The sequence below is a fragment of the Bos mutus genome, chromosome 11 (assembly GCF_027580195.1).
Source record: "Bos mutus isolate GX-2022 chromosome 11, NWIPB_WYAK_1.1, whole genome shotgun sequence".
NCBI lineage: Eukaryota > Metazoa > Chordata > Mammalia > Artiodactyla > Bovidae > Bos > Bos mutus.
The window spans coordinates 6,473,043-6,499,351 of NC_091627.1; the positions used below are offsets into that span (position 1 = coordinate 6,473,043).

The 26,309-nt window shown below is 51.7% G+C and overlaps 1 protein-coding gene across 1 annotated transcript in view; it reads right to left on the minus strand.

Annotated features, from left to right (window-relative positions):
* Nucleotides 1-17,344: 17,344 nt before the first annotated feature.
* Nucleotides 17,345-26,309, minus strand: part of GPR107 (G protein-coupled receptor 107) — a 58,914-nt gene continuing 49,949 nt past the window's right edge. The window contains exon 18 of the mRNA XM_005908791.2: nucleotides 17,345-23,885. Coding sequence (XP_005908853.2) covers nucleotides 23,789-23,885 — 97 coding nt within the window. The 3' untranslated portion in view covers nucleotides 17,345-23,788. The remainder of the gene's footprint in view (nucleotides 23,886-26,309) is intronic.

Here is a 26,309-nt window from a genome sequence, read left to right on the forward strand (position 1 = left end):
TATACCCATGTAGAAAGCGGTCTGAGGGGTATAAGGAGGTGTGTGTGTCCGGAGAAAGTCCGTTCCATTCCATCAGTCAGGTGGAGGCCAGTGAGGGCTGCCTAGGTACAGCCAGCTGCTAGGAGCGGGGGTATGCTGGAATCTGGCCCAGTGGAGGGGGAGTGGAAGGAGGGGAAGGGACCCACTGAACCCCAGCCTTGAGCAGGCATCCTGAGGCCCAGCCTCAGGCCTGATCACGTTCCTTACGCACCACTCGAAAGTGTGTAAATGTTAGTCGCTCAGTCGTGTTCAGCTCTTTGCAACCCCATAGACTCTAGCCCGCCAGGCTCCTCTGTCCATGGATTCTCCAGGCAAGAATACTGGAGTGGGTTGCCATTTCCTCCTCCAGGAGATCTTCCTGACCCAGGGATTGAACCCAGGTCTCCCACATTGTAGGTGGATTCTTTACTGTCTGAGCCACCAGGGAAGCCCCACTCACTGTGACTTTTGCAAATCATTTCCCATCTCATAGATGAAGCGGATCTTCTCACGGGAGAAGGATTTACAAGCATCAAAAATGCTTTGTACAGGCTCACAACAGAGTTAATATCTCTAACCTATTAAGAACTTTGAGGGGTTGCCCTGGTGACTCAGTGCAAACAGTCTTCCTGCCAATGTGGGGGACAGGGTTCAATCCCTGGTCTGGGAAGATCCCACGTGCCAGAAAGCAACTAAGCCGGAGCCCCACAGCTATTGAGCCTGTGCTCTGAGGCATGGGAACTGCAGCTACTGAAGTCCTCCCGCCCTAGAGCCTGCACTCTGCAACAAGAGAAGCCACTGCAATGAGAAGCCCAAGCACCTCAACCAGAGAGTAGCCCCCACTCGCCACAACTAGATAAAAGCCCTCAGAGCAACAAAGACCCAGCACAGCCAAAAATAAATAAAATTTTAAAAAAGAACTTTCAGAACTTCCCTGGTGATCCAGAGGCTGAAATTCCAACACAGGGGACACAGTTCAATCTCTGGTCAGGGAACTAAGACCCCACGTGCTGAGAGGTATGGAGGCCAAAAAAAAAAAAGAACTTTCAAGCTAATAAGAAAAAGATGAGCCCTCAAAACCTCCATAGAAATTGGGACTGCATATATATGGAATCTAGAAACGTAGTATGGATGATTCTACGTGCAGGGCAGCAAAGGAGACGAGAACATGAAGAACATAGCTTTGGACACAGTTGGAGGAAAAAAGGGTGGAATGATTTGAGAGAACAGCACTGAAGCATGTCCATTACCATATGTTAAATAGATAGCCAGTGGGAGTTTGATACATGATGCAGGGAGCCCAGAGCCGGTGCTCCAGATGGGGTGGGGAGGGAAGAGGGATGGGCTTCAAGAGGGAGGGGATATATGTATACCCATGGCCCGTTCATGGTGATATATGGCAAAAAGCATCATAATATTGTAAAGTAATTATCCTCCAATTAACAAATAATAAAAAATAAAGAAATTGGGGGAAGGGCTCAAAGAGGAAACAGGAGGACAACAAAAGCTGTCCCTGACAACTCATCAGAGGCGCACAAAACCAAAAAAAAAAGGAGTCAATGCCCATAACCCCGTGTTGGCAAAGGAGTGAGAAAGTGGGCATCCGGACACTGCCAGGCAGGGTGTGAGCTGGTACAACCTTTCTGAAGAACATTTTGGCAGTAAATAGCCATATTCTCTGACTCAGCAATTCCACTTCTAGGAAATTATCCGGAGTCAACAATTAGAGCTCTGTACAAGTGGTTAGCTGCAAAGATGCTACTGTGGCAGCATTTCTAACAACAACAACAACAAAATGGAAACAACTTACAAATCAAAAAAAACGAGGCATTCATTTATCCATACCATGGAATCCTGTCCAACGACACTAAATTCTAGCATGAATGGAAATCTGCTTATGTGAGACAGATCAGTTAACAGCACAAAATTTTCAAAAATCCTAGGATGATGCCAATTGTGAGACTGAAAAAAAAAAAGTGTTCCTCATTGTGGGTTTTTTTTTTTTTTTTTGGCCATGTCGTGTGGCTTGTGGTATCTTAGGTCCCCAACCAGGGAGCCAACCCATATCCCCTGCAGTGGAAGTATGGAGGCTTGGGCTTTCTTAATTAAGTAGTTTTTAATCATATTTTAAATTGAAGAAAGTAGGGAAAACCACTAGACCATTCAGGTATGACCTAAATCAAATCCCTTATGATTATACAGTGGAAGTGAGAAATAGATTTAGGGACTAGATCTGATAGACAGAGTGCCTGATGAACTATGGACGGAGGTTCGTGACATTGTACAGTAGACAGGGATCAAGACCATCCCCATGGAAAAGAAATGCAAAAAAGTAAAATGGCTGTCTGAAAAGGCCTTAGAAATAGCTGTGAAAAGAAGAGAAGTGAAAAGCAAAGGAGAAAAGGAAAGATATAAGCATCTGAATGCAGAGTTCCAAAGAACAGCAAGGAGAGATAAGAAAGCCTTCCTCAGCAATCAGTGCAAAGAAATAAAGGAAAACAACAGAATGGGAAAGACTAGAGATCTTTTCAAGAAACTTAGAGATACCAAGGGAATATTTCATGCAAAGATGGGCTCAATAAAGGACAGAAATGGTTTGGACCTAACAGAAGCACAAGATATTAAGAAGAGATGGCAAGAATACACAGAAGAACTGTACAAAAAAGATCTTCACGACTCAGATATTCACGATGGTGTGATCACTCACCTAGAGCCAGACGTCCTGGAATGTGAAGTCAAATGGGCCTTAGAAAGCATCACTACAAACAAAGCTAATGGAGGTGATAGAATTCCAGTGGAGCTATTTCAAATCCTGAAAGATGATGCTGTGAAAGTGCTGCACTCAATATGCCAGCACATTTGGAAAACTCAGCAGTGGCCACAGGACTGGAAAAGGTCAGTTTTCATTCCAATCCCAAAGAAAGGCAATGCCAAAGAATGCTCAAACTAACACATAATTGCACTCATCTCACATGCTAGTAAAGTAATGTTCAAAATTCTCCAAGCCAGGCTTCAGCAGTACGTGAACTGTGAAATTCCAGATGTTCAAGCTGGTTTTAGAAAAGGCAGAGGAACCAGAGATCAAATTGCCAACATCTGCTGGGTCATCGAAAAATCAAGAGAGTTCCAGAAAAACATCTATTTCTGCTTTATTGACTATGCCAATGCATTTGACTGTGTGGATCACAATAAACTGTGGAAAATTCTGAAAGAGATGGGAATACCAGACCACCTGACCTGCCTCTTGAGAAACCTATATGCAGGTCAAGAAACAACAGTTAGAACTGGACATGGAACAACAGACTGGTTCCAAATAGGAAAAGGAGTACATCAAGGCTGTATATTGTCACCCTGCTTATTTAACGTATATGCAGAATACATCATGAGAAACGCTGGGCTGGAAGAAGCACAAGCTGGAATCAAGATTGCCGGGAGAAATATCAATAACCTCAGATATGCAGATGACACCACCCTTATGGCAGAAAGTGAAGAGGAACTAAAAAGCCTCTTGATGAAAGTGAAAGAGGAAAGTGAAAAAGTTGGCTTAAAGCTCAACATTCAGAAAACTAAGATCATGGCATCTGGTCTCATCACTTCCGGGAAACAGATGGGGAAACAGTGGAAACAGTGTCAGACTTTATTTTTGGGGGCTCCAAATTCACTGCAGATGGTGATTGCAGCCATGAAATTAAAAGACACTTGGAAGGAAAGTTATGACCAACCTAGACAGCATATTGAAAAGCAGAGACATTACTTTGCCAACAAAGGTCCGTCTAGTCAAGGCTATGGTTTTTCCAGTGGTCATGTATGCATGTGAGAGTTGGACTGTGAAGAAAGCTGAGCGCCAAAGAATTGATACTTTTGAACTGTGGTGTTGGAGAAGACTCTTGAGAGTCCCTTGGACTGCAAGGATATCCAACCAGTCCATTCTAAAGGAGATCAGTCCTGGGTGTTCATTGGAAGGACTGATGTTGAAGCGGAAACTCCAATACTTTGGCCACCTCATGAGAAGAGTTGAGTCATTGGAAAAGACCCTGATGCTGGGAGGGATTGGGGGCAGGAGGAGAAGGGGACAACAGAAGATGAGATGGCTGGATGATTCCCAACCCAGGAATCGGACCTGGGTCTCCTGCATTGCAGGCAGATTCTTTACCAACTAAGCTATGAGGGAAGCCCACTTAAACTCCTTAAACCTCAGCTTCCATATCTGGAAAGTGGACATAAAAATACCACCTCCCCATAGAATCGTTAGGAGAATTACGTGACGTATGGAGATACTTAGTGCTCCTTAGTAAAGACAGGCTATTATTATCTTGTGCGTGAGTCTCTAAGTTGTGTCCGACTCTTTTGAGCTCATGGACTGTAACCCACCAGGCTCCTCTGTCCATGGGATTTCCCAGGCAAGAATACTGGAGTGGGTTGCCATTTCCTCCTGCAGGGGATCTTCCCGATCCGGGGAGGGCAGCTGTGTCTCCTGTGTCACTTGCATTGGCAGGTGGATTCTTTACCACTAAGCCATTTGGGAAGCCATTATTATTTTTGATGCATAATAATACATGTTTTAATAACATTATAGCTATTGTTATTGACAAAGGAAACGAGAAATCATTTAATGCCACTATCAGTGGAAAGGACCCTGAACCGAGTGTGAATGCCGGTCGTAGGGTCGGGCCCAGGGCCCCTCTGAGCTCGGTCTCCTCACTCGTAAATTGGGATGGTGGTGCCCTGGGGAGCCTGCTGCCCCTCAGGGCTGCTTATGGGCCTTGCAATGGGCTTCCCTGGGGCGGAAGGCGAGGCTGTCTGTCTCAGGAGCAGCTGAACGAGTGGGTCTGTGAACAAGAAGAGGGTGCAGAGCTCACCGGCCTGGGGACAGAGGTCTCCCTCTCCGGTTCTCATGGGCACCCAGGGAAGTGAGAAAGGAGCTCTTTGCTCCCGCAATGCCTGTCGCTCCTGCTCGCCATTGACAGGCAGTGTTCTAGTCCTCAGAGTCTCTGCCCCGCGAGCTTGGGAGACATACCTTCTCTGAATCTCACCTCCCCAGGAAAGCTTTCTGTAAGGGTCTCAAGTGAGGTGCTTCTTACAAGTGGGCAGCTAGAGACACACACTCACACACACACACACACACACACACACACACACACTCCTACTGTCCCACGGTGAGCCTCACGCCCAGGCGAAGGGGACCGGTCTACTGGCTGATGCTCCCCTGCCCTTGCCAACCACACTGAGGATTGGGGTCAGGGGAGGGTCAGAAATCCACGCTTGTCCCCGACCCAGCTGAAGCGAAACGGGCACTCAGGGCACCTCATGGTAAGGGCAGCCTTGGGGCAGTGCTGGTTCTTCACTGACATCCCAAGCCCCCAGATCCCAGAGACTGAAGCCCATTGATGGTAGCAGAACCAGCGATGTCTGTACACACAGAAGCGCTCAAGGAACTAGGGCAAACGACCAGAGACCCGGCTGCGGAGGGGCAGGAGCCAGAGTCTCCAGGGTGTGGGAGCTAGCAGCAGAGACAAGGAAGCCCTGTCTCCAGGCTGGGGTGTCCTCTGGCCTCTTCCTCCTGCTCTGCAGCCCTTTGTGCAAACTCCAGTCCCGAGAGAGACTGTGTGATGGCCACATGGGGGTTCTGGGGACCACACTGGATGGGGGATGGGCAGGGCAGCTGGTCGGACAGCTCTCCCACTCCAGGAGGGAGACTTAGGTCTCCTTCCTAAGTAAACTGGATATGTTTTCCAGAAGAATGGGGTTCGGGTTAGCAGATGATGACTGGGACCCTGCTTCTCAGGGGGATGTTTCTGCCTCTGCTGACAGTATCCCCTGTGCCTGCTGCCCAGCTCAGCCTTCTATTCCCTCCTGCCCACCAGGCTGAGTCACAAAGCCCAATCCCGGGAGAGGATCTGATGGGCTTGCGTGAATCAAGTATTTGCCTGGTCCAATCAGCCCTGGCCAGCAAGGTTAGGTCCCACAGTTCCAGCTTCAGAGGTCCACCCTCCAGGAAGGGGAGCTGGACAGACTTCCCGAATGCCAGTGACCACTGCACTTGAAAATCCTCAAAACTGGGAGCCTCTATTTGAAGCTCACCAGGTCCAACGTGCCCACCTTGTGGATGGGAGAAAGGCAGACAGAGGCTTGCTTCTCTCTGCGGGGCGGGAGCTGGGTCCTCTGGCTTCTGCCGGGCATGGTGAAGCCTCCAGACACCAGTGGGCTCTTCAGGGTCAAGCTCGGACATGCTCAGAGCAGAAGTGGGAAGAGGGACAGCTCTCCTGGAGGCACAAACCCTGGAGCCCGTGATCACCCTGGGTGCCAGCAAGCTGCCCACCCCCTGGCCCACCCCCAGCACATCAGTGAGATGCCTGTTGGTTTCTGAGCCGGGCCCAGCCCCTCTTTGTCCTCAGGAGTGCCAGAGCCAGTGTCAGGACCCATGACTCCTGTGGGCAGATCCAAGAGACACTTCCTAGGAGAGGGCCTGACAGTCGCTGGGGCCTGGCCCAGCTCTCCCAGGGTCCCGGCCCCCATGAAGCAGTTATCTCTGTGCCAACCCAGCAGCCGCATGAGGGCACCAATGCTTGAGTCTTGTCACTGCTGCCTGGCCAGGGCCCAGTCCAGCAAAAGCTCAGACCAGGCTGATGAACGGGGGTGGTGACTCTTCAGCCCCTGATGCCCCTTCAGCCATGATGTTAGATCAATCCACCTCCTTGAGGTTGACCATGCACTGAATACAATAATGCCCAGGCCACTATCCTGGGCTCCAGCCCACCAAGCTCCTTCTGGTACAGACTTGGACAATCGCTCTCGCTCTCCGGATCTCAGTTTTCCCATCTGTACATTGAGGGGCTTCACGGTCCCTTCCGGCTGTGACACTGGGTGGTGTAACAGTTCCAAGTTGGGGCTCGGTTCTGAAGCATCGGAGCTGACCAGCGTGCAAGCGGGGCACGTGGCCATCTCATAGAGTCCTTCAGCAGCTCTTGCATTCAGACTTGAACTTGGTGAAGAGCAAGTCCTGCAGTAACAGTGGCAGCTACCGCTCACTGCGCTGCTGCTGTGTGCCAGGCTGTGCGCCAGGTGCTTCCGGAGTGCCAACTCATGGGCCTCAGCAAATCCTGTGGGTTAGGCAGCCAGGCCCAGAGAGGTTGAGGAGCTGGGTCTCAGTCACACAGCTCTGGCCATAGGGATTCAAGTCAAGCTTGTCTGATCTCTGGCCTGTGAGTTCACTATGTGGTACAGAAACATTCTGAAATCTGGGAACTCAACCAGGGGGCTTTGAAACAACTCAGAGCGGCTGGATGGAGTGGGAGGCGGGAGGGAGGTTCGAGAGAGAGGGGTTGTAGATACATCTATGGCTGATTCATGTTGATGCTAGGCAGAAATCAACATAATTATTCTGGATAATTGTGTTGGATAAAAGATAAAAACAAAAAACAAACAAACAAAAAGATAAAAAGATAAAAACAATAAGGATAAGGCTAAAAGCAATTATCCTTCAATTAAAAATAAATACATTTAAAAATAAATAAAAATTTTAAAAATCCTGAAATCTGAGTACAAAGACACGTGTGCTTTGCAGAGACCCATCTTCTGTAACTGCTTGGCTTTAGGGCTCACCAATGCCGGCAGAAGGCAGGGCATCCGCACGATTTGGGACTACCTACTAAGGCATGGTAGGTCACCCCTGTAGCTCAAATGGTAAAGAATCTGCCTGCAATGCAGGAGACCCGGGTTCGACCCCTGGGTTGAGAAGATCCTCTGGAGAAGGGAATGGCAAGCCACTCCAGTATTCTTGCCTGGAGAATCCCATGGACAGAGGAGCCTAGTGGGCTATAGTCCGTGGGATCGCAAAGAGTCGGTCACGACTGAGCGACTAACACTGCCACTGCCACTAAGGCATGGGGGCTTTCCAGGTGGCGCTAGTGATAAAGAACAAACCTACCATGCAGGAGACATAAAAGACGAGGGTTCCATCCCTGGGTCGGGAAGATCCCCTGCAGGAGATCATGGCAACCCACTCTAGTATTCTTGCCTGGAGAATCCCATGGACAGAGGAGCCTGGTGGGCTACAGTCCACGGGGTCACAAAGAGTCCGATACGACTGAAGCGACTTAGCATGCACGCGTGCACTGAGGCATGAATAAGTGAGCACCGCCACCTCTGCAAAGCCTCTTCCTCCAAAACCCCTGGGGGGCCAGGAGGGCTGCATCTGTTTGGCCTCTGACGTTTCGGGGAGGCAGCCTGACATCACCTCTTGGGGTCCAGCTAGCGGCAGACAATCATCAGCTGTGCATCTTGAAAGCCCTCAGTCTCCACGGCCGCTGGGCCATCACTAACATGTCAATGTGCAGACCACGCGCCCTCTCCCCCGGCCACGTTCCCTCACTGACCACTGGCCGAGGATGCCTGACCCAGGGCTCTATGCCCAGCACAGGATCCTTGCCTGCCCTTCAAAGCCCAACCCACTGGGCAGGGCAGGTGGAGTCATAGGAGGTCTTTGGATTCTGGGAACAGAGTGGCAGAATGCCATACATTAGGATGTAGGACCAGCCACTCTGGGAGGTGGGGGCACAGGGCCGAGAGCTTGGAGGTGGAGCTCTAGAACTGTCTTTCCTGGGTTCCCCAGCCCCCATCTCTCTGCACCTTCATTTATAAGAGAATGGCCTCTGTTCCTCCTAACTCCGAACTGCTTCTAGGGCTGACATCCAGCCCGCCCCCTGCCAAGCCCCAGTGGGTTAAATATGGGCTGGGGACATCCCTTCTCCCCCACCTCCACTCCGAGACTGCGTCCAGCAACATACCCACCAAGCACCACCTCGCTGGCAGCTGGATGGCTCCCAGGATGGGGGCGGGAGGGCAGAAAAGACCCTTGGGCCCATGGAAGTGGCCTCTCTCACTTCCTGCCTAGCCCAGCAGCTGCTGCTTCTTGTGGTTCTCTGCCTCCTCTCTCTACCTGAAGGACACCTGCCAACATCCAGCTGACGGCAGGGCCCTGCCGGAGTCAGAGCGCCCCTGGAGCCCGGGGCCTGGGGACAGACTGAAGGCAGCAAACCAGAGGCAAAGGGAGGTGTCACTTTCGGCTCCTCCTAAACGGACTGCCGGCTCGGGGGTCACTTGTGTCCAAGGGCGAGGTTTGGCCCTTAGCCTGAAAGACCGTGGAAGTCAGCACAGTCTAAGGGGTGGCGGGGGAGGCCCTGTAAGGACTTGGCCCCCGACTGCCCATGTAGCCCGAGGTTCTCCCTGGTCTGCTGCGTGGCTGGGTTTCCTGGCAGGCCGCTCTGGAAGAGTAAATAAAGCCTTGTTAATAATTCTGTCTCAATCACCTGGCATGGCCTCTGGATGCTCTGTGCTAAGAGTGGTTCATAGGGGCCTGGAGAGACTCATTACTGGGAGGTAAAATGATTGAACATCCACGAGGCCACCTGCTAATGGGTTTTATGAGGCCTGGACCAGGCAAAGGTAGGAGTCCCACTACTGAGGGCCACCGATATGCAGGGTGGGCAAAAGAGCCTGCATGCGAATTCCGGAAGGGGTAAAATGAGCTTTATCTCAAAACCAAGGACGTCAGTTTTAAAGATCAAATCAGTCAATCCTAAAGGAAATCAACCTTGAATATTCATTGCAAGGACTGATGCTGAACCTGAAGCTCCAATACTTTGGCCACCTGATGCAGAGTCGACTCACTGGAAAAGATCCTGATGCTGGGAAAGACTGAGGGCAAAAGGAGAAGGGGGCGACAGGATGAGATGATAGGATGGCATCACCAGCTCAGTGGACATGAGTTTGAACAAGCTCCGGGAGGTGGTGAAGAACAGGGAAGCCTGGCATGCTTTGGTTCATGGGGTGGCAAAGAGTCAGACATGACTGACTGAACAACAACAAAACGGGCTAAAGCATAAAGGGAACTTTATTGACCCATGCAACTCAGGAATCCAGCAGGATCTGCCTTCAGGCAACGCTTGATCCAGGTGTACAGGCTCTGAGAGGATCCAGGTCTCCCCTCTCCATTTCTGGCTCTGCATCCTCAGCACTGAGACCATTCTCAGGAAGGTTCTCCAACCTGCTGCAGGGGGCAGTTTAGGCGGCCCACTTGGTGTTTGCATCTTGCTGAAAGTGACCTACTTCCTCCCCTGCTAGCCAATCTATGTGGTGGGGTGGGGAGACAAGGGATGTGCTGACCAGTCGAAACCAGTTGAGAGCTTCAAGCCTAGAGCGGGGAGTATGGGGTCAGTCTCACCTGCACCACAAGTCTGAGAAACCTGAGGTTCCAGTGTGGGATAGAGAAGAGGAGATAAAAGTGTGAGAAGCAGCAGCAAAGTCCCTCACGGCGCTCCTTTGTGCTGTAATTATCAATACACTGATGTGATCCGATACACAGATCTGGGTGCAGTCTGAACATGTTCAGTTCAGTTCAGTTGCTCAGTCGTGTCCGACTCTTTGCAATCCCATGGACTGCAGCACTCTAGGCCTCCCTGTCCATCACCAACTCCCGAAGTTTACTCAAACTCGTGTCCATTGAGTCAGTGATGCCATCCAACTATCTCATCCTCTGTCATCCCCTTCTCCTCTTGCTTTCAATCTTTCCCAGCATCAGGGTTTTTCAAATGAGTCCGCTCTTCACATCAGGTGGCCAAAGTATTGGAGTTTCAGCCTCAGCATCAGTCCTTCCAATGAACACCCAGGACTGATCTCCTTCAGAATGGACTGGTTGGATCTCCTTGCAGTCCAAGGGACTCTCAAGAGTCTTCTCCAACACCACAGTTCAAAAGCATCCATTCTTCAGTGCTCAGCTTTCTTCACAGTCCAACTTTCATATCCATACATGACCACTGGAAAAACCATAGCCTTGACGAGATGGACCTTTGTTGGCAAAGTAATGTCTCTGCTTTTTAATATGCTATCTAGGTTGGTCATAACTTTCCTTCCAAGGAGTAGCGTCTTTTAATTTCATGGCTGCAATCACCATCTGCAGTGAATTTGGAGCCCACAAAAATAAAGTCTGCCACTGTTTCCCATCTATTTGCCATGAAGTGATGGGACCGGATGCCATGATCTTAGTTTTCTGAATGTTGGGCTTTAGGCCAACTTTTTCACTCTCCTCTTTCACTTTCATCAAGAGGCTCTTTAGTTCTTCTTCACTTTCTGCCATAAGCGTGGTATCATCTGCATATCTGAGGTTATTGATATTTCTCCTGGCAATCTTGGATGAATGGATAAACAAAATATGGTATGTGTGAGTATGTATATAAAATGGAATGTTACCCAGCCTTAAAAAGGAAGGAAATTCTGAGACATGTCACAAACGAACGTTGAAATTATTATGTGAAGCCAAACGCCTATTCAGATCTTTTGTGCATTTGAAAAATGGGTTACCTTTTTATTGAGTCATATGAGTTCTTCATACATCCTGGAAACAAGACCATTCTGAGATATATGATTTGCAAATATTCGGGCTGTCTTTTCAGCTTCTTGATGATGCCCTTTGAATAAGTTTTAATTTGCATCAAGTCCAATTTACCTTTTCTTTGTTGCTTGTCTCTGGTGTCATACATAAGAAACCATTGCCTAATACAGGGTCATAAAGATTTACCCCTTGTAAGAGTGTTATAGCTTCAAGTGTATAGATCCATTGAGGTAATTTGTGTATATGGTGTGAGGTACGGTTACAAATTTACTTTCTACATGTGAATGTCCAGTTTTCCTTAGCAGCATTGGTTGGGGAGGAAAAAAAGATCCTTTTCAGATTGAATTGAATGGTTTTGGCACCTTCTCATGAATGCTTGGGTTTATTTCAGGACTTTGTATTTTATATTATTGAGCTATACATTCATACTTATACCAATACCACATTCTCTTGATCATGACAGCTTTGTAGTATGTTTTGAAATTGAGAAATGGGAGTCCATCAGCTTTGTTCTTTTTCAAGATTGTTCTGGCTACTGTGAGAGTGTTAGTCACTCAGTTGTTTCCAGTTCTTTTTTTTTTTTTTTTTTTTTACAGGCCGGGGTCTGGATCCTGGGGCACCGAAGGGCCGCGGACTCTCTCGGGGCAGCCCCGCGCTCCGCCCGCTGGGGCCCGGCCGAGGCGCCCCGGGGTCCCTTCGCCGCCCACACCCCCAGCGCCGCGCCGCTGTATCCAGTTCTTTGTGACCCCTTGGACTGTAACCTGCCAGGCTCCCTTGTCCATGGAATTCTCCAAGCAAGAATACTGGAGTGGGTAGCCATTCCCTTCTCCAGGGGATCTTCCTAACCCAGGGATTGAACTCTGGTCTCCTGCATTGCAGGCAGATTCTGCTACTATGAATTCCTCAAATTTGCACATGAATTTGAAGAACAAATGGTGAACTTCTGCAAAGAAAGCTGCTGGGATTTGGGCAGGGATTACACCGAATTCTAAGATCAATTTGGGGAGTACTGTCCTCTTTAACAATATTGTTTCCTGATCCATGAGTATGAGATTGCTTTCTATTTATTTCAGCTCAGTTCAGTCGCTCAGTCGTGTCCAACTCTCTGCGACCCCATGGACTTCGGCACACCAGGCTTCCCTGCCCATCACCAACTCCCGGAGCTTGCTCAAACTCATGTCCATCAAGTCGGTGATGCCATCCAACTGCCTCATCCTCTGTCATCCCCTTCTCCTCCTGCCTTCAATCTTTCCCAGCATCAGGGTCTTTTCCAATGAGCCAGTTCTTCACATCAGGTGGCCAAAGTATTGGAGTTTCAGCTTCAGCATCAGTCCTTCCAATGAATATTCAGGACTGATTTCCTTTAGGATGGACTGGTTAGATCTCCTTGCTGTCCGATGGACTCTATTTAAATCATCTTTCAGAGCTTCCCTGGTGGCTCAGCTGGTAAAGAATCCCCCTGCAATGTGGGAGACCTGGGTTCCATCCCTGGGTTGGGAAGATCCCCTGGGGGAGAATGGCTACCCACTCCAGTATTCTGGCCCAGGGAATTACATGGACCGTATAGTCCATGGGGTCACAAAGAGTCGGCCATGACCGAGTGACTTTCACTAATTTCTTTCAATGCTTTCAGAGTATAAATTTTACACTTCTGTTAAATTTGTCTGTTTTATTCTCTCTGATGCTATTGTAAATGGAAATGTTTTACTTTCATTGTATGGACTGTTCATTCCAAGTGTATAGAAAGGGTTGATCTTTGCATATTGACTTTGCATCGCCCTTGCTTTTGCGTCTCCATGCTTTACACAGCAGGCAGTCACTGTGGCAAAGCCTGCGGGTGGGGCAAGACTTGGGGCCAGGCTGCCAGCCGCAAGGCAGCAGCTGATGTTGTAATCCAGGTGACAGGTGTGCGTGGCTGGCCTGGCAAAGTGGGGAAAGAGAAATGGGTGGGCTGGAGCCACAGGACTGGGATGGGGTGGGAGAAAAGGAGTTGTCGAGGATAAGGCCCATACACCCCACTACATATAAAATAGGTAACAGGGAATGCTACTCAGTACTCTATAATGGCCCATACGGGAAAAGACCCTAAAAAAGAGTAGATATGTGTGTATGTATAGCTGATTCACTTTGCCGTACACCTGAAATGAATACAACATTGTAAATCAACTATATGCTGATAAAATGTTTTTTAAATGAACAACAACAACAAAAAAAGGGTAAGGCCCTAAGTTTTTGGCCTGGATCACATTTACCAGGAATTTCATTTTGAAAATGTGGCTTTGAAGTGCCTTTAAAACAAGCCAAAGGAAGGGAATTAATTCCTGGCAGTCTAGTGGCTAGGACTTAGCACTCTTTCTGCCAAGTACCTGGGTTCAATCCCTGTTGGGGAACAAAAAAGTTCCATAAGCCACGAGGCACAGCGAGAAGAAAAAAAAAAGCCACCAGTTCCAGAGGCAGCTGAATAAGCCATTAGTAGCTCAGGGCAGCTCTAGGCTGGAAATAAAATCCCGGGTGTCAGAGAGCGGGAAAAGACAGCTGGGCAGTGGCCGAGAAGCTAACACCAAATGCATGGACACAGGAAGCCAGCTGTGGCCAGGCAGCTGAAGGAAGCTGGGGGTGAAGCCTCCAGGGGGAGGGCCCCACGGTGCCGTAAGCTGCTGAAGTCACAGCAGGTAGTAACCCAGCCTCAAAGACTGCAGGAGGCTTCGGCCAATGGAACCCAGACTGCACTGAGGTGGGTGTGCGTGCGTGCGTGTGTGCACACGCTCAGTCGCATCCGATTCATTTCTGACCCCACGGACTGTAGCCCACCAGGCTCCTCTGTCCATGGCATTTTCCAGGCAGGAATACTGGGGTGGGTAGCCATTTCTTTCTCCAGAGCATCTTCCTGACCCAGGGATCGAACCCGCACCTCCTATATTGGCCGGCAGATTCCTGAACCTGTGCCTGGGAGGGAAAGCAGACCTAAGAAGCTTGCCCTGTAAGTTGGGGGTGGGGGCTGCTGCTTAGCCTGGGGAGACTTAGTTTTTTCCCCAAGATTTTTGGGAAAAACTTGAACAAGCTGTACTGCTGGTGGGAAGGGGTCAGTTAAACTGGAAAGGGTGGGAGGAAAGAGGGGAGGAAGTAGGGGCAGCGGTCATGTGCTCAACTCTGCCCCATCCACCCCCATTCCCTGCCACAGCTCTCTCATCAGGCAGTGGAAGCCAAACTATTTATACTCTAGTTCTGCAAATACTAGTGTATTACATGCCTTCAGTCCTTATTGAGCCTGGAAGACTAGAGCCCAAGACCTGAATGAGACGCCTGCTACACGCATAATTGAGAATGGCTGATGCAGAGATTCAAGTTCAGTTCTGCATGTTCTCATGAGCAGTTTCGTCGGTTTTTATGAAGGTCAGCATCCCTGGCAACTGGGAAGGACTGGTGTAGGGTGTGGTTCCTGCAAGGGGCACGACCCCATAAAATCCAGCCCCCAAACTGCACAGGCAGCTGCTCCCCATGTGCAGGGCCGGACCAGCGTGAGGGCTGGATGGATGTTCAGCAGTGCCCGCTGGGCACGCAGCTCAAGCCGGGGACGGCTCGGGTCTGCAGGAAGTCAGCGCTTTCTCACCCCACTTAGCAGCCGCGTTGTTGCACAGCCTGAGGGACCGTGCACCTCTCCACCTGCTGACCTGACGGATTCCAGGGAAGGGAAGGGCGTCCGGAGGAGGTGGCTGCCACAGGGAAGCAGCCCACGTGGGCACCAGGAGGACTCCATGGGCTCCTGGGGGTGGTGGGCTGCTCTCCGCCAGCAGATCTGGGTCAGCCCTGTATGACCAGCTCGTTAGAGAAACCAGAAGGCAGCTCAGACCCACCGGCACGGGCCTTCCTGCCCGAGTGGCACCCCGAGATAGAGGGTCCAGGTAGTGTCTTCTGCAGCCTGTGAAGCTCGTGTGTAGTTGACTCAGATACCTGTGATTCTAACCGGGGAGGACGAAGCCTCCTTGTTCCAAGGAGGGGAGTGGTTCAGCTGGCACCCCAGCCCCTGCCTGTACCCTCCTCACCCGATTACTGCTGCAACCCCGCCAGGTGGGCCCAGAGGATGCCAGCTCACTGCTGTGGGTCCAGGAGTCTGCATGGGTGGGCACTCAACACAGCCCGTGAAGTCCTGGGGCAGGTCTCAACCAGGGAGCTGGGCTCTCGAGGTGTGACCTGGCACAGCTGAGGTGGCATTGCCTGGGAGCTTGTTAGCCATGCAACCTCTCAGGCCTGGAGGAGACCTACTGAATCACAAGCCCTGGGCCCTTCGGGGGACTCACGCTTGCTCAGGTCTGAGACGCACTGGTCTGAGACGGTCCCTGGGTCCTTCCCGCACCTTCCCTCAGCTGTCCCCTTCCTGCCTCAGCACCTCGCACTCTTGACAGCCTCACCTGACTCCTGAGCTGTCCACTGTCAGAACACCCTGTCCCCTCTCCTCAGGCTTCATTCCACAGATACCCCTGATAACCCAAGGCCTGGGTAGAGTCAGGAAGGCGCTGCGGGCGAGGCATGGCCAGTAACTGGAAAATCTGGGCCAGAGGACAAGGACCCGAGCTTCTGTGAGACAGCGAACAGAGGGTCATCCGAACGTTCCTATCAGCACAGCAGCAGTGCCTGAGGCCCGTGACTCTACCTTCATTACCCCAAGGCTGGAGTCAGGAGACCCGGGTTCTCCTTTCGGCTCCGACGCTCAGCAGGTGGGCGAGGTGGAGGGTGGGACACAACCTTGTCCAGGCCCCCATTTTTGCTGCTTTACAGCCAGGGATCTAAATGGACAAGTCACAGACATCTCCTGCATGGAGGAAGCCATACACCCAAGTGGGATCCCACGCACGCGACCTTCCAGAATAGACCAAACCACGGCATAGACATCAGAGCAGCAGCTGTGGCAGCTGTAGAAAGGGGGTGGTGTAGACCGACAAGGGGCACAGGGGACCTTATGGGGTCGTGGAAATGTTCCACCTCAGTTATGGGAGAGGCTGGAGCTGTTTATACACACTTAAAACTCATCCAACTGTATGTCTGAAAGGTAAATTTTACTGTATGTAAGTTAAACCTCCATTTAAAACATTTCTAGTAAAATAAGGGGTTTGGGATTAGATGACTTCCAAAAATGCTCCAAGTCTAAAATCTTGGATATCCTCTGATTTGTCTTTTTAAAACCATTTTTTCACTTGGGCCGTACCGGGTCATCACTGCTGTATGCGAGCCTTCTCTAGCTGCGGCAAGCGGAGGCTCCTCTTCACTGCTGTACAGGGCATCTCACTGCGGTGGCTTCTCTTGCTGCCGAGCCAGCTCCAGGTGTGCGGGCTTCAGCAACTGCAGCTCGAGGGCGCTAGGGTGCAGGCTCGGCAGTTGTGGCCCCCGGGGTTAGTTGCCCGAGGCACGTGGACTCTTCCCAGACTAGGGATGGAACCTGTGTCCCCCTGCCACTGGCAGGCGGATTCTTAACCACTGGATCACCAGGGCAGTCCGGATTGTTTGGATTCTGATGTGGGATAACTAGCAGGGCTGATGTGGGATAGCCAGCCTCGAAAGGGGGCAGACCTAAGCCTGTCAAGGTGTCGGCTTTGCCCCAGGTCTCTGCCGTCAGAGCCCCTCCAGGGGCAGCAGCGCGCAGGACCGGGCTCAGAAGGCACCCCCGGCCCGTGGAGGCGGGACCCTCGTCAACGACAGCTGTGCTTCCATCTGTTCTAAGACACGGCCTCTGGGGCTGCAGCCACGTCTGTGTTTCGGTAGCAGCTGCACAGATCCGCTAAGACACAGGAACTTCTCTAGTAGGTGTCACTATTGTCAGCAGGAGTGAGTGGGAGGCATTCACTCATTTAATGAACAAAAAGTCACAAAGGAAAAAATGATGAGGGAAGTGGAGAGACAGCAGTCAGGAGTTGGCGACTTGGCTCGGATCACAAACATACATTTCCGCCACAGAATCTTTATTTTACATGTTTGCGTCACAGCAAGAGAATCCATCCTCTACATCACCCTGATCGGAACCCCCACCCGTTATATGTTTACATAAATACTCTTCAATGATCATCAGCATTTAAAAAAGAAAAAAAAATATTGACAACTCCCTCTGCATCCCAAACTAACCCGGAAAGCAAAGAATATTTACAGACATTTTCTCCCCCAAATGAAACTTATTTTCTGGATTGGATGTGTCTGAGTTCTTTTGAGGTCACATGACCAGGCAAATCCAATTTTACGATCTGCAGAAGCTGCTTAAGGCGTCAAGAAACCCCCTTGTGCAGACAGGATTTTTGGATCCTTTTGTAATGAGTATTTTAAATGCTAAGAACGCTGACAGCTGGCTCCCTGACTGATCTGCCTGCCCACCACCAAACCTCAGACCCTGCCTCGAGACAAGCTTGCTGTCTTGGGAGTAAGCTAAGTTCTCTGTCTGATCTTGACCTTTACTGACTTCATCGGGGACCCCCTTCCCAAACGGCCGGAAGCCCAAAGGTCCCTGGTGTGACAACGAGCGAATCCTGGCTCCAGCATCTCCCTGTCCCTCCCCTGGCTGCGTTTTTCACACAGCCCCGCAGGGGAGGTGTGTGTCCATGTCCCAGAAACACTATCTGTCAGGCACACACCGTGCAGAGTGGGCGGGTGCATTGCCAGGTGAGAGGAGAGGCCCCGGGGGAAGCTGGAGAGCGTCCCGCTTGCCAATCAATAACTGCGTTCCAGGTGGAAGTGACAAGGACTAGCATCAACTCAGATGAAGCTCTAAAGACCTCCTGCCCGAAAACACCGGGAGAAAAGCGGAGTAAAGGAGCAGATCTTCTAGAAAGTCTGGTGTGGTTTGTTTCTGATATACCAAGAGGTATCAAGACAAAATCTAATTTAACTTCTTCAGTGGGAAAACCATCAATTTACTGAATTCTTAAGAAGAAGAAGAAGAAAAAGCCGCAGGCCACAGCACCCTGGACTCAGCCGATTCTGAATCTGCTCAAGGTTGGGGTGGGGCAGGGAAACAAGGGTGAGGCGTGGAGCGTGGGGCAGGAGGAGGGGTGGGCAAGGACCCGGCTCCTCTGAAGTTCAGCTGCCGGGCAGCAGGAAGCACCAATGGCCCCAGTGCTCCGTGGGGTGCGTGGGGCAGACTGTCTCAGGCCCCAGGAGACGGCCAGAGCCGCTCACAGTGAAAACCAGCATCTGTGACAGGGCTCCTTGGTCGGTGAGGACTAAAACAAGACATCCGTTTCCATGTGGGGGCAGAACATCACACACGGTCGAAAGCGATCATACATGCTCGGGATGAAATTCTCCTGAGCTTGGAAAATAATCCTTCTCACAGCTGCTGGCAGAAAATGATGCAATGCACCAAGGGCTTCAGCCTGTGTTCCCAGGCTGAGCCCACGTGGGACTGACAGGCCTGGGCCAAGAGGGGGGGAGGGGGAGGGGCATGTGGGTCGTGGGGACCCACAACGAGGGAGCAGACCCCTTGCCCTGACAGCCCTACAGAGTGGCATTATGAAGAGTCTGGGTGCTGCCTTCACTGGCTGGATATGTCCAAGGGCAAAAAAAAAAACAACCCTGTAAATTTTACTCTAGAGTGGTTTCTGGAAAGAAAACTGGGCTCAGGCTCTGATCTGAGAAACCATCTTTTACACTAGAACGAGCTTCTCCTCACGAGAGCGTGAGCCCCCAGGGGTGCTCAGCAGACGCACCGCTGCTAAATGTCACAGCACCCAGGGACGGAGAACTAGGCTAGTGGGGTCTTTGGCCACTGCTAAGAGCCAGGGTTAAGAGATCAGTGACTTCAATCTGGAGAAGGAAATGGCAACCCACTCCAGTATTCTTGCCTGGAGAATCCCATGGAGGAGCCCGGCAGGCTACAGTCCATGGGGCCGCAAGAATCGGACTTGACTCAGTGACTAAACCACCACCACCACCACAAGAACATCGTGACCTGACCACGCCCTGACATCAAGAACAAAGACTCTGACCCCAGAAGTAAACAGGCCACTCCCTCAGCTTTCCTAGAAAAGCACTTTGCTGAGTTTTCTGGGTGCTCAGCATTTTTTGTTTGTTTGTCTTTTCTCCTTGTGTGGCCCTGCAGGAAGGCTTTCTCTCCTCACTGTGTGTTAGGAGCACAAACTTGTGATCAGTACCAAGATGATATTCTAATCAATAATAGAATCTGTTTTTATTCTCAATGTGTTAGATTTGTCCCTCCTCACCCCAAAATGTTTACTATCAGCTATGCTTGGGGACAGAACATTTTCATTCATATAAATTATTTTCATAATCAGAGAGGAATGTGTGAGCCTGAGATTCAATTTTTGAAATAAAATGTTTACTCTGAAAAGCCAGACTTGTCCATAGGCTCACAGTAGCAGTTGGACAGTGGCAGTTGGACTCATCCTGTGCAGAGTTCAGTTAATTCTGAAGGCTCTGTGATGTGTGGTCACCATGGTAATGTGGTGATACACATTCCACATTCAGTGTGTTTGCGAGCTGAGAGCTTCATGTATGGTGGCAAAGAGAAATGGGTAACCTGAATTGTTTGGGAGAATGTCTCATCCAGAAGGCGAGAAGAAACACCCCTCAAATGTCAAGAACATCAAGAACCAGCTGGATGAAGAGAGTTTGTTTTTGGCCACATAATAGGGTGCACCCTTTAACTGACTCAACTGAAGAGCTCCCAGAGGACCAGCTGGAGGAGCTATCCGTTTCAACGTTGGAGGAAGAGGCTCTGCCCAACTCCACAGCCTGTGAACAAGCCAGTGAACACGCTCCCCAGGACATGGCGGTGGAGCCGCCTCAGGCCGGGGCTGAGGACGAGCCTCTGAGGACGGTGGACGAATCCGGGAAGCCTATGAACACGCTCCCCAGGAGGATGTGGTGTTGGATCTGTCCCAGGCTGGGGCTGAGGAACCGCCCCTGCATCCCCTGGAAGCAGCTGGAGCAGCCAATGAACACGGTTTCACTGAGGACCTGCCAGTCAACCCAACTTGTGACAAGACCGAAGAGACTCCATGTGTCTCCAAGGTGGCCCTTTCAGAATGTGAAAGTGACTGCTTCCTGGAAAATATTAGCAACAGTGATGCAGAAGAGAACTCAGCCTCTCCATATGACTGCTGCCCTCAGACACCAGACGAGTACATGGCAGATAATGAAGATTCAGAGACGATGTCAGACAACTCTCTAATCAGCTCTTTGGAGAATGGCAAAAATGTCATCAGTGATGATGAAAAAGACCAGGAGGAAGTGTGAACGTGGGGCCCAAGTTGAAAAGGCTCTCGTCTGAATCCCTGAAGACCTGGACCTGGACCCCATCCTGGACCCCAGAGGCGGTGGGGCCCACACAGCACGAGGAGCCTCATTTGGATCAGATTAGGGGAGGCCTCACTGCTTCTCTCCTGAGGGCCCTCATTTAGTACAGCTTCAGTTGTTTTGTTGTATAGATTTAGTATTAGTTTTATCTAGTTTTATCTACAAGTTCTGTATGTATCTGTATGTTCAATGTTTATAGGCAAGGTTTTTCATTAAAGTTTTAAAGTCTTAAAAAAAAAAAAGAGATCAGTGACTTCAAAAAATAAAAAAGGGAGAGATCAGCAATTGTTCTTACTGTCCAAGAAGTACTTTTCTATCAAAATACACACAGCTTATTAAAGGAAAACAGATCCTTTACCTCCTAGAATCTCGCAGCCAGTGGCACTTCCGGTCCACAGCCGGTTTCTCAGAGGAGGCAAGGGTGTTTCTCGCAGGCAGATACGGGGAGCAGGGGCAGAAGGCGAAGCTATAAATACCACTGATCACTCCTGACACGCACAATCCTCTCTGCCCGATCCTCCAACACTGAAAGGGAGGGTTTAACCGCCCCGACAGCGCCCAGCACGGGCTGCTCAGGCTCTAACCGTCAGGCTGCAGCGAGCGGCTGTCAGCTGGGCAGAAGACCTGGCTCTGGACCCCAACCCCCATCCTCACTCCAGGGTGAGAGCTGAGCGCTGCTCACAGCTATTCAAGCGACAGAGGGACAACCACGTGTTTATGGAACAGGACGAGGAGCTTAAATAATTTTGAAAACACTTGCATTACCACCGCCTGGTCTCAGACTGGGGCCTTGATTTTCCTTGCTCATCGGCCTGACTTCAAACCTTCTTGCCAGTTACAACACAGGAGGTGGGCAGATGACCTATTTGTTAGGAAGGCCGCGGCCTGACTTTCACTTCGGATCCACTACCTTCTCTCACGCATACCGTCCTGGTCCTGAAGGGTCAGGACTGTACAACTGCAGCCAACTCAGCCCTTCCGTGAGCCTAGAGGTGCCCAGAGAGGGGGACACGGGGGTTTGAAGATGGTCGAGCCTGGGGGCTCCCGCCCACCTGTGACTGCAGGGGGCCAGGGCCTGCCCACACCTGTGCCCTCATCTGCGTGTACTGTCGTCCCTGTTTCCAGGCCAGGAACTGAAGACACCTCCATGGAGACCCTCAGGGTGGCAGGGGTGGGGGCTGGGGAGAGGAGGGGGTGTCCCTCAAACCTTTGGTTCCTGCCAAGAAGTCTATGGCCTTGTCAAGGACAGCAGCTCGCAGGACAAACAGCAAACGTGTCCTTCGGAGGGGAGCACCGGAGGGGGTATGGGCCACGGCAGGAGACACGGTCCTGAGGTGCGGGGATGGCGTCTACACACAGGCAGACAGGAGTCTGGAAAAATGTCCCTGTTCTCCGGGCCACTTCCTTCTGTCACACGGCTCCGAGTTAACTCAAAAAGAAAAGTCCCTTAGATAATACTCAGGGCATATTTCCTGGCTCCTGAAGACAGGAGAACACACAAACCTCCCCGAAAATATCTGTGGAAAGGCAAAGGGCAGGGTCAGGCCAGGGGCTCGCTCCTCTCCACACTGGGCCGGGACCGAGCCCCGTGGAGGTCTGCCAGGAGAGCACAGGGGGATATCAAAGAGCGCACAAGGGCACGTGCGTCCTCACGGTCAGCTGGGAGGAGACGGGCACAGGGGAGGGGAACCACTGTTTTCTCAGTAGAGACTCTTCAGGTTCCTAAACCGGGGATGCTGAGCGGCACCCCTAAATCTTGTGGCTTCTCATCGACCCTTCCAGGCCAGCGGTCTGAGAAGCACCCCCAGCTGCCGTCACCGTCTGGCACTCAGGAGGCGAGGGAGGGCTCAGGCTTCTGACACACACGCGGGTGCTGGGAGCCACCTGCATGGCCAGCACCCCACATTCCTGACACGGTGTCTCAGTCCCCGTCTCGGGCCCCGCTACGCCCCGGGTCACGGTGGACCTTCTGGGCTTGCCCCGTTATTCAAAGGCCTCGGCTCCGAGCGCAGCGGCAGTGCCGTTCCCACCCGTGCTCAGCCCCACGCTCTGCAAGTTTGGAAGAGAACCTCACTGAGATTCCTGAAAGGGGCTCCCCACCCCCAGACCCCGAGAGTAAAACCACTCAGTCACACTGGAACACAGGGACGAGGTCTGCGCCACTCCTCCGTTCCTAAGTCCTGCCCGGCTCACAGGGAAAGCTTGCTTAGACTAAGGGTTTGCTTTAACAGGACCCCTCCTGCCCCAGGCTGCTCCTGAAGGAAAGTCCTTCCCATTCCCCCGCTTCTGAGCACACAGAACAGGGGCAGCTGTGAGAGGAGGGCCAGGGCCGCCGGAGACGGCGCTGCCCTGGGCTGCTGGGGAAGCCAGGGAAATCCCAGCAGGGGCGGCTTTTCGAGCTTAAGAACACAATTCTGTCCGTCCATCAGGCAGCAAACCATTTGCCACCAGCAGAGCCCCGATGGACGGTGACACCGCGGCCCTCAGACAACCGCTGCCCCTGGTCACTTTCAGAATTTGGGACGAAAGTCTGGGGCGACACCCGGGGCCGGGAACCCTGGGGCAGGCTCCTCATGCCTCACCGAGTCTCGACTTCCTTAGTAAAATAACCTCATCTGTTTTCTCCCCGTGGACGCAGCGACACTTGTCCCCCGCCCCCGCCCCGGCCTTCTCTGTGAGTCCCTGAGCCCCCTCTCGACAGCGGCTCGCCTCCTGATGCCCCTTCCCGGGCCGGGCGGGCTCCCCCATCTGCCAGCGCTCCCTGCTACACACTGGGTCCCAACTGCGTCTCCCTGAAGAGCTCCCCAATTAAAAAGCGGAAATAGAAATTAAAAACAAAGGCTTCCTTTCCCCTGCCTCCTCTTACACTCCCTCCCCGCCACTCCCACCTGAAGGAGAATGCGAGCTGCCTGTCACCAGCGCGCACCCGGCATCCAGAAAAGAGTGAAAAGTTGGGTCTCCGTGGCGCTTGGCTCCAGCCGCGAGCTTTGCGGTGTCGCCGTCGCGAGGGGCTGACGCTCCCGCTGACCAACCGGACTGCGAATAAATTAGAAGTCTCTGCCAGCGCCCCTCCGAGCCGCTCCGTCACGCGCTGCCTTCCCAGTCGGCCTGCGGCTCCACCGAGCCATTGGTCACCTTCTTGACTTTCTTCATATTCTCCATTACCCCTGATGTCGTCACTCTGAGTGAGGGAAAAAACAACAACGAGGGAAACCTCAGTCTTTGAGTGAAAGGCTGCCCGCACTGCAGCCCAGCGGCAACCAGGGGTGCAGGGTGTTGGCTCTGAAGTCGGACAGACCCGGGTTCAAATCCTGGCCTGCTTGATGCGAGCTGAGCTGTGTGAGCGTGCCTGGTCACGTGACCCCGCCTTGTGCTGCAGGATAAACATGATCCTGACTTCCTAGAACTGTCATGACAGGCAGCCAGGTGCTCTGCTGTGCTGAGTCACGGCACGTCAGCTGTTAGCACAACCAACGTTAATCTCTCTCTCTTCCCGTCACAAAGTTATATATATATATATATATATATAAAACTAGTCACAATTATGACACTATTATCTGTGTCGTAATTAACATTCTGGGGAAAAAAAGCTAATCAGCTATAGATACTTTATACTAAACAGCCACAGTGGCTCACTTCTGAGACCTGGGACAGAACCACGGGTTTGGAGGAATCTTCTGGGCCCAAAGACTCTTTGACGGTTACAGAGACTAGGAGTGAATCACGACATCCCTTGAGGAGGTAGGGTCCAGGAGAGGACAGCCTCCTGCCTCACAAAGTGGGAGCCAGACAGAGCCTGAGGCTCTCCGTGTTCACGACGCAGCCGCGTGGCTCCACCACAGGAACACCAAGCAGACACGAGCTCCCCCGGTCGGCAGAGCCCGGGGGACTTCAGGGCGCCGCAGCGACGCTGTACGCCTCTGTAACGGCGGGTACACATCTGTCCAAACCCGCAGAGTGCGCAACACCAAGAGCGAGCCCTGCTGTAAACTACGGGCTGGGGTTACGATGGTGAGTCAGCGCAGGTTCATCAGTTGTAAGGAAAGGGCCCTGTGGAGGGGATGCTGCTGATGGAGGAAGCTACGCACATGTGGGGTGGGGGGCACACGGAGGGAATATCTGCATCCTCTGTTCAATTCTGTTCAATGTTATGAAGCTAAAAACGTTCTACGAAAGAGCCTTAAAAACAAACACCCCGGCCCAGCATCTCTGAAGTACTCTAAGAAACATGAGGCACCTCTGTCCCCCATCGTGGACCAAGAGGAATTTCCTAATCAGTGAAGTAAAATTCACAGCCAACCCAGCACTCTCTCTCCAAGGACCCTTCCCATGCCCCCACCAACTCCCAGATCCTGTTACCTACAAATGGCAACTCAGTGGCTCTACACAAGGCACATCTAGTGTCTGTCCAGCTGGATCTATACAGTAGACAAACGACTGCACGTGGAGTGAGGAAAGAGAAGTTTTTCTCCCTTCTTTTCTGTTGTCATGTTGCTGCTGTGACCAAGCCTCGGGGTCATGCAGTCCTCCCCCAGGGCTGGGCTTTTCTCTTGGGTTATCTGTACTTCTGGTAAAGCCACGACCGGGAGGTGGTTCCTGTGGGAACCGAAGGATTCCTGCAGAGGCTGCTGGTGAGTGTAAAGTGTTGGTTCTGTGGCTGCCGCACCGTGTTAAGAAGGCAGAGGAGCTTAACACATGCGGACGCCGAGGGCAGGGCACCAGGCATCACAACCCAGGGATGGCTCAGATGGCAGGCTTGGGACAGCCTTTGCTCCCTTGCTTTCCCTAAGGAAATACTCCTTGCCACATGATGGCCCAAATGAGAAAACCACATTCCCTCTATCATGACAGGCCTGGGGTGAGAACAGAGAGTGATGAAGCTGGAACTGGTGCTCTCAGGGGGCCTAGTGCCCAGCAGAACGGACAGTCTTTCAGATGGACACGCAGAGCCACCCCAGACATACAGGATGGAAGTGCCAGGACGCAGGCCCGATGATGGCCCAGGATGAGGAACCACCTCTACCGGGGTTGGGTAGGGGACGGGGGGATGCTCTGAAGCTTGTATTGAAAGATGAGGAACAGCAGCAAGATGCAGGTGGAGGGAGGAGGGCAGGGGAGTTTCTGAAAAGCAACCTAACAGGAAGAGGCGTTTTGTAAAATGTGGTCCCAAACAAATTACAGCAAAAAATAAATGTATACTTAACTCTGGGCTCCCCAGGTGGTGCTGGTGGTATAGAACCCACCTGCCAATGCAAGAGACATAAGAGACGCCAGTGCGATCCCTGGGTCAGAAAGATTCCCTGGAGGAAGGCATGGCAACCCACTGCAGTATTCTTATCTGGAGAACCCCATGGACAGAGGTGCCTGGTGGACTGCAGTCCACAGGGTTGCAAAGAGTCAGACACGACTGAGCAACTTAGCACACACGCATGCTCAACTCCAGGTGGACTCTCATCTGTGCCTTTTCAACCAGCGGTCCTGGCTCGGATTCTGTTACTTCTAGAAAAGGTATATCTGGCGGTTCCCCTGCACTCCCCTCCACAGGGGTTTCTTCCTCTGCACAACAGGAAGCTGGTGTTTGGGGCCCAGAAGTAGGCTCTGCTTC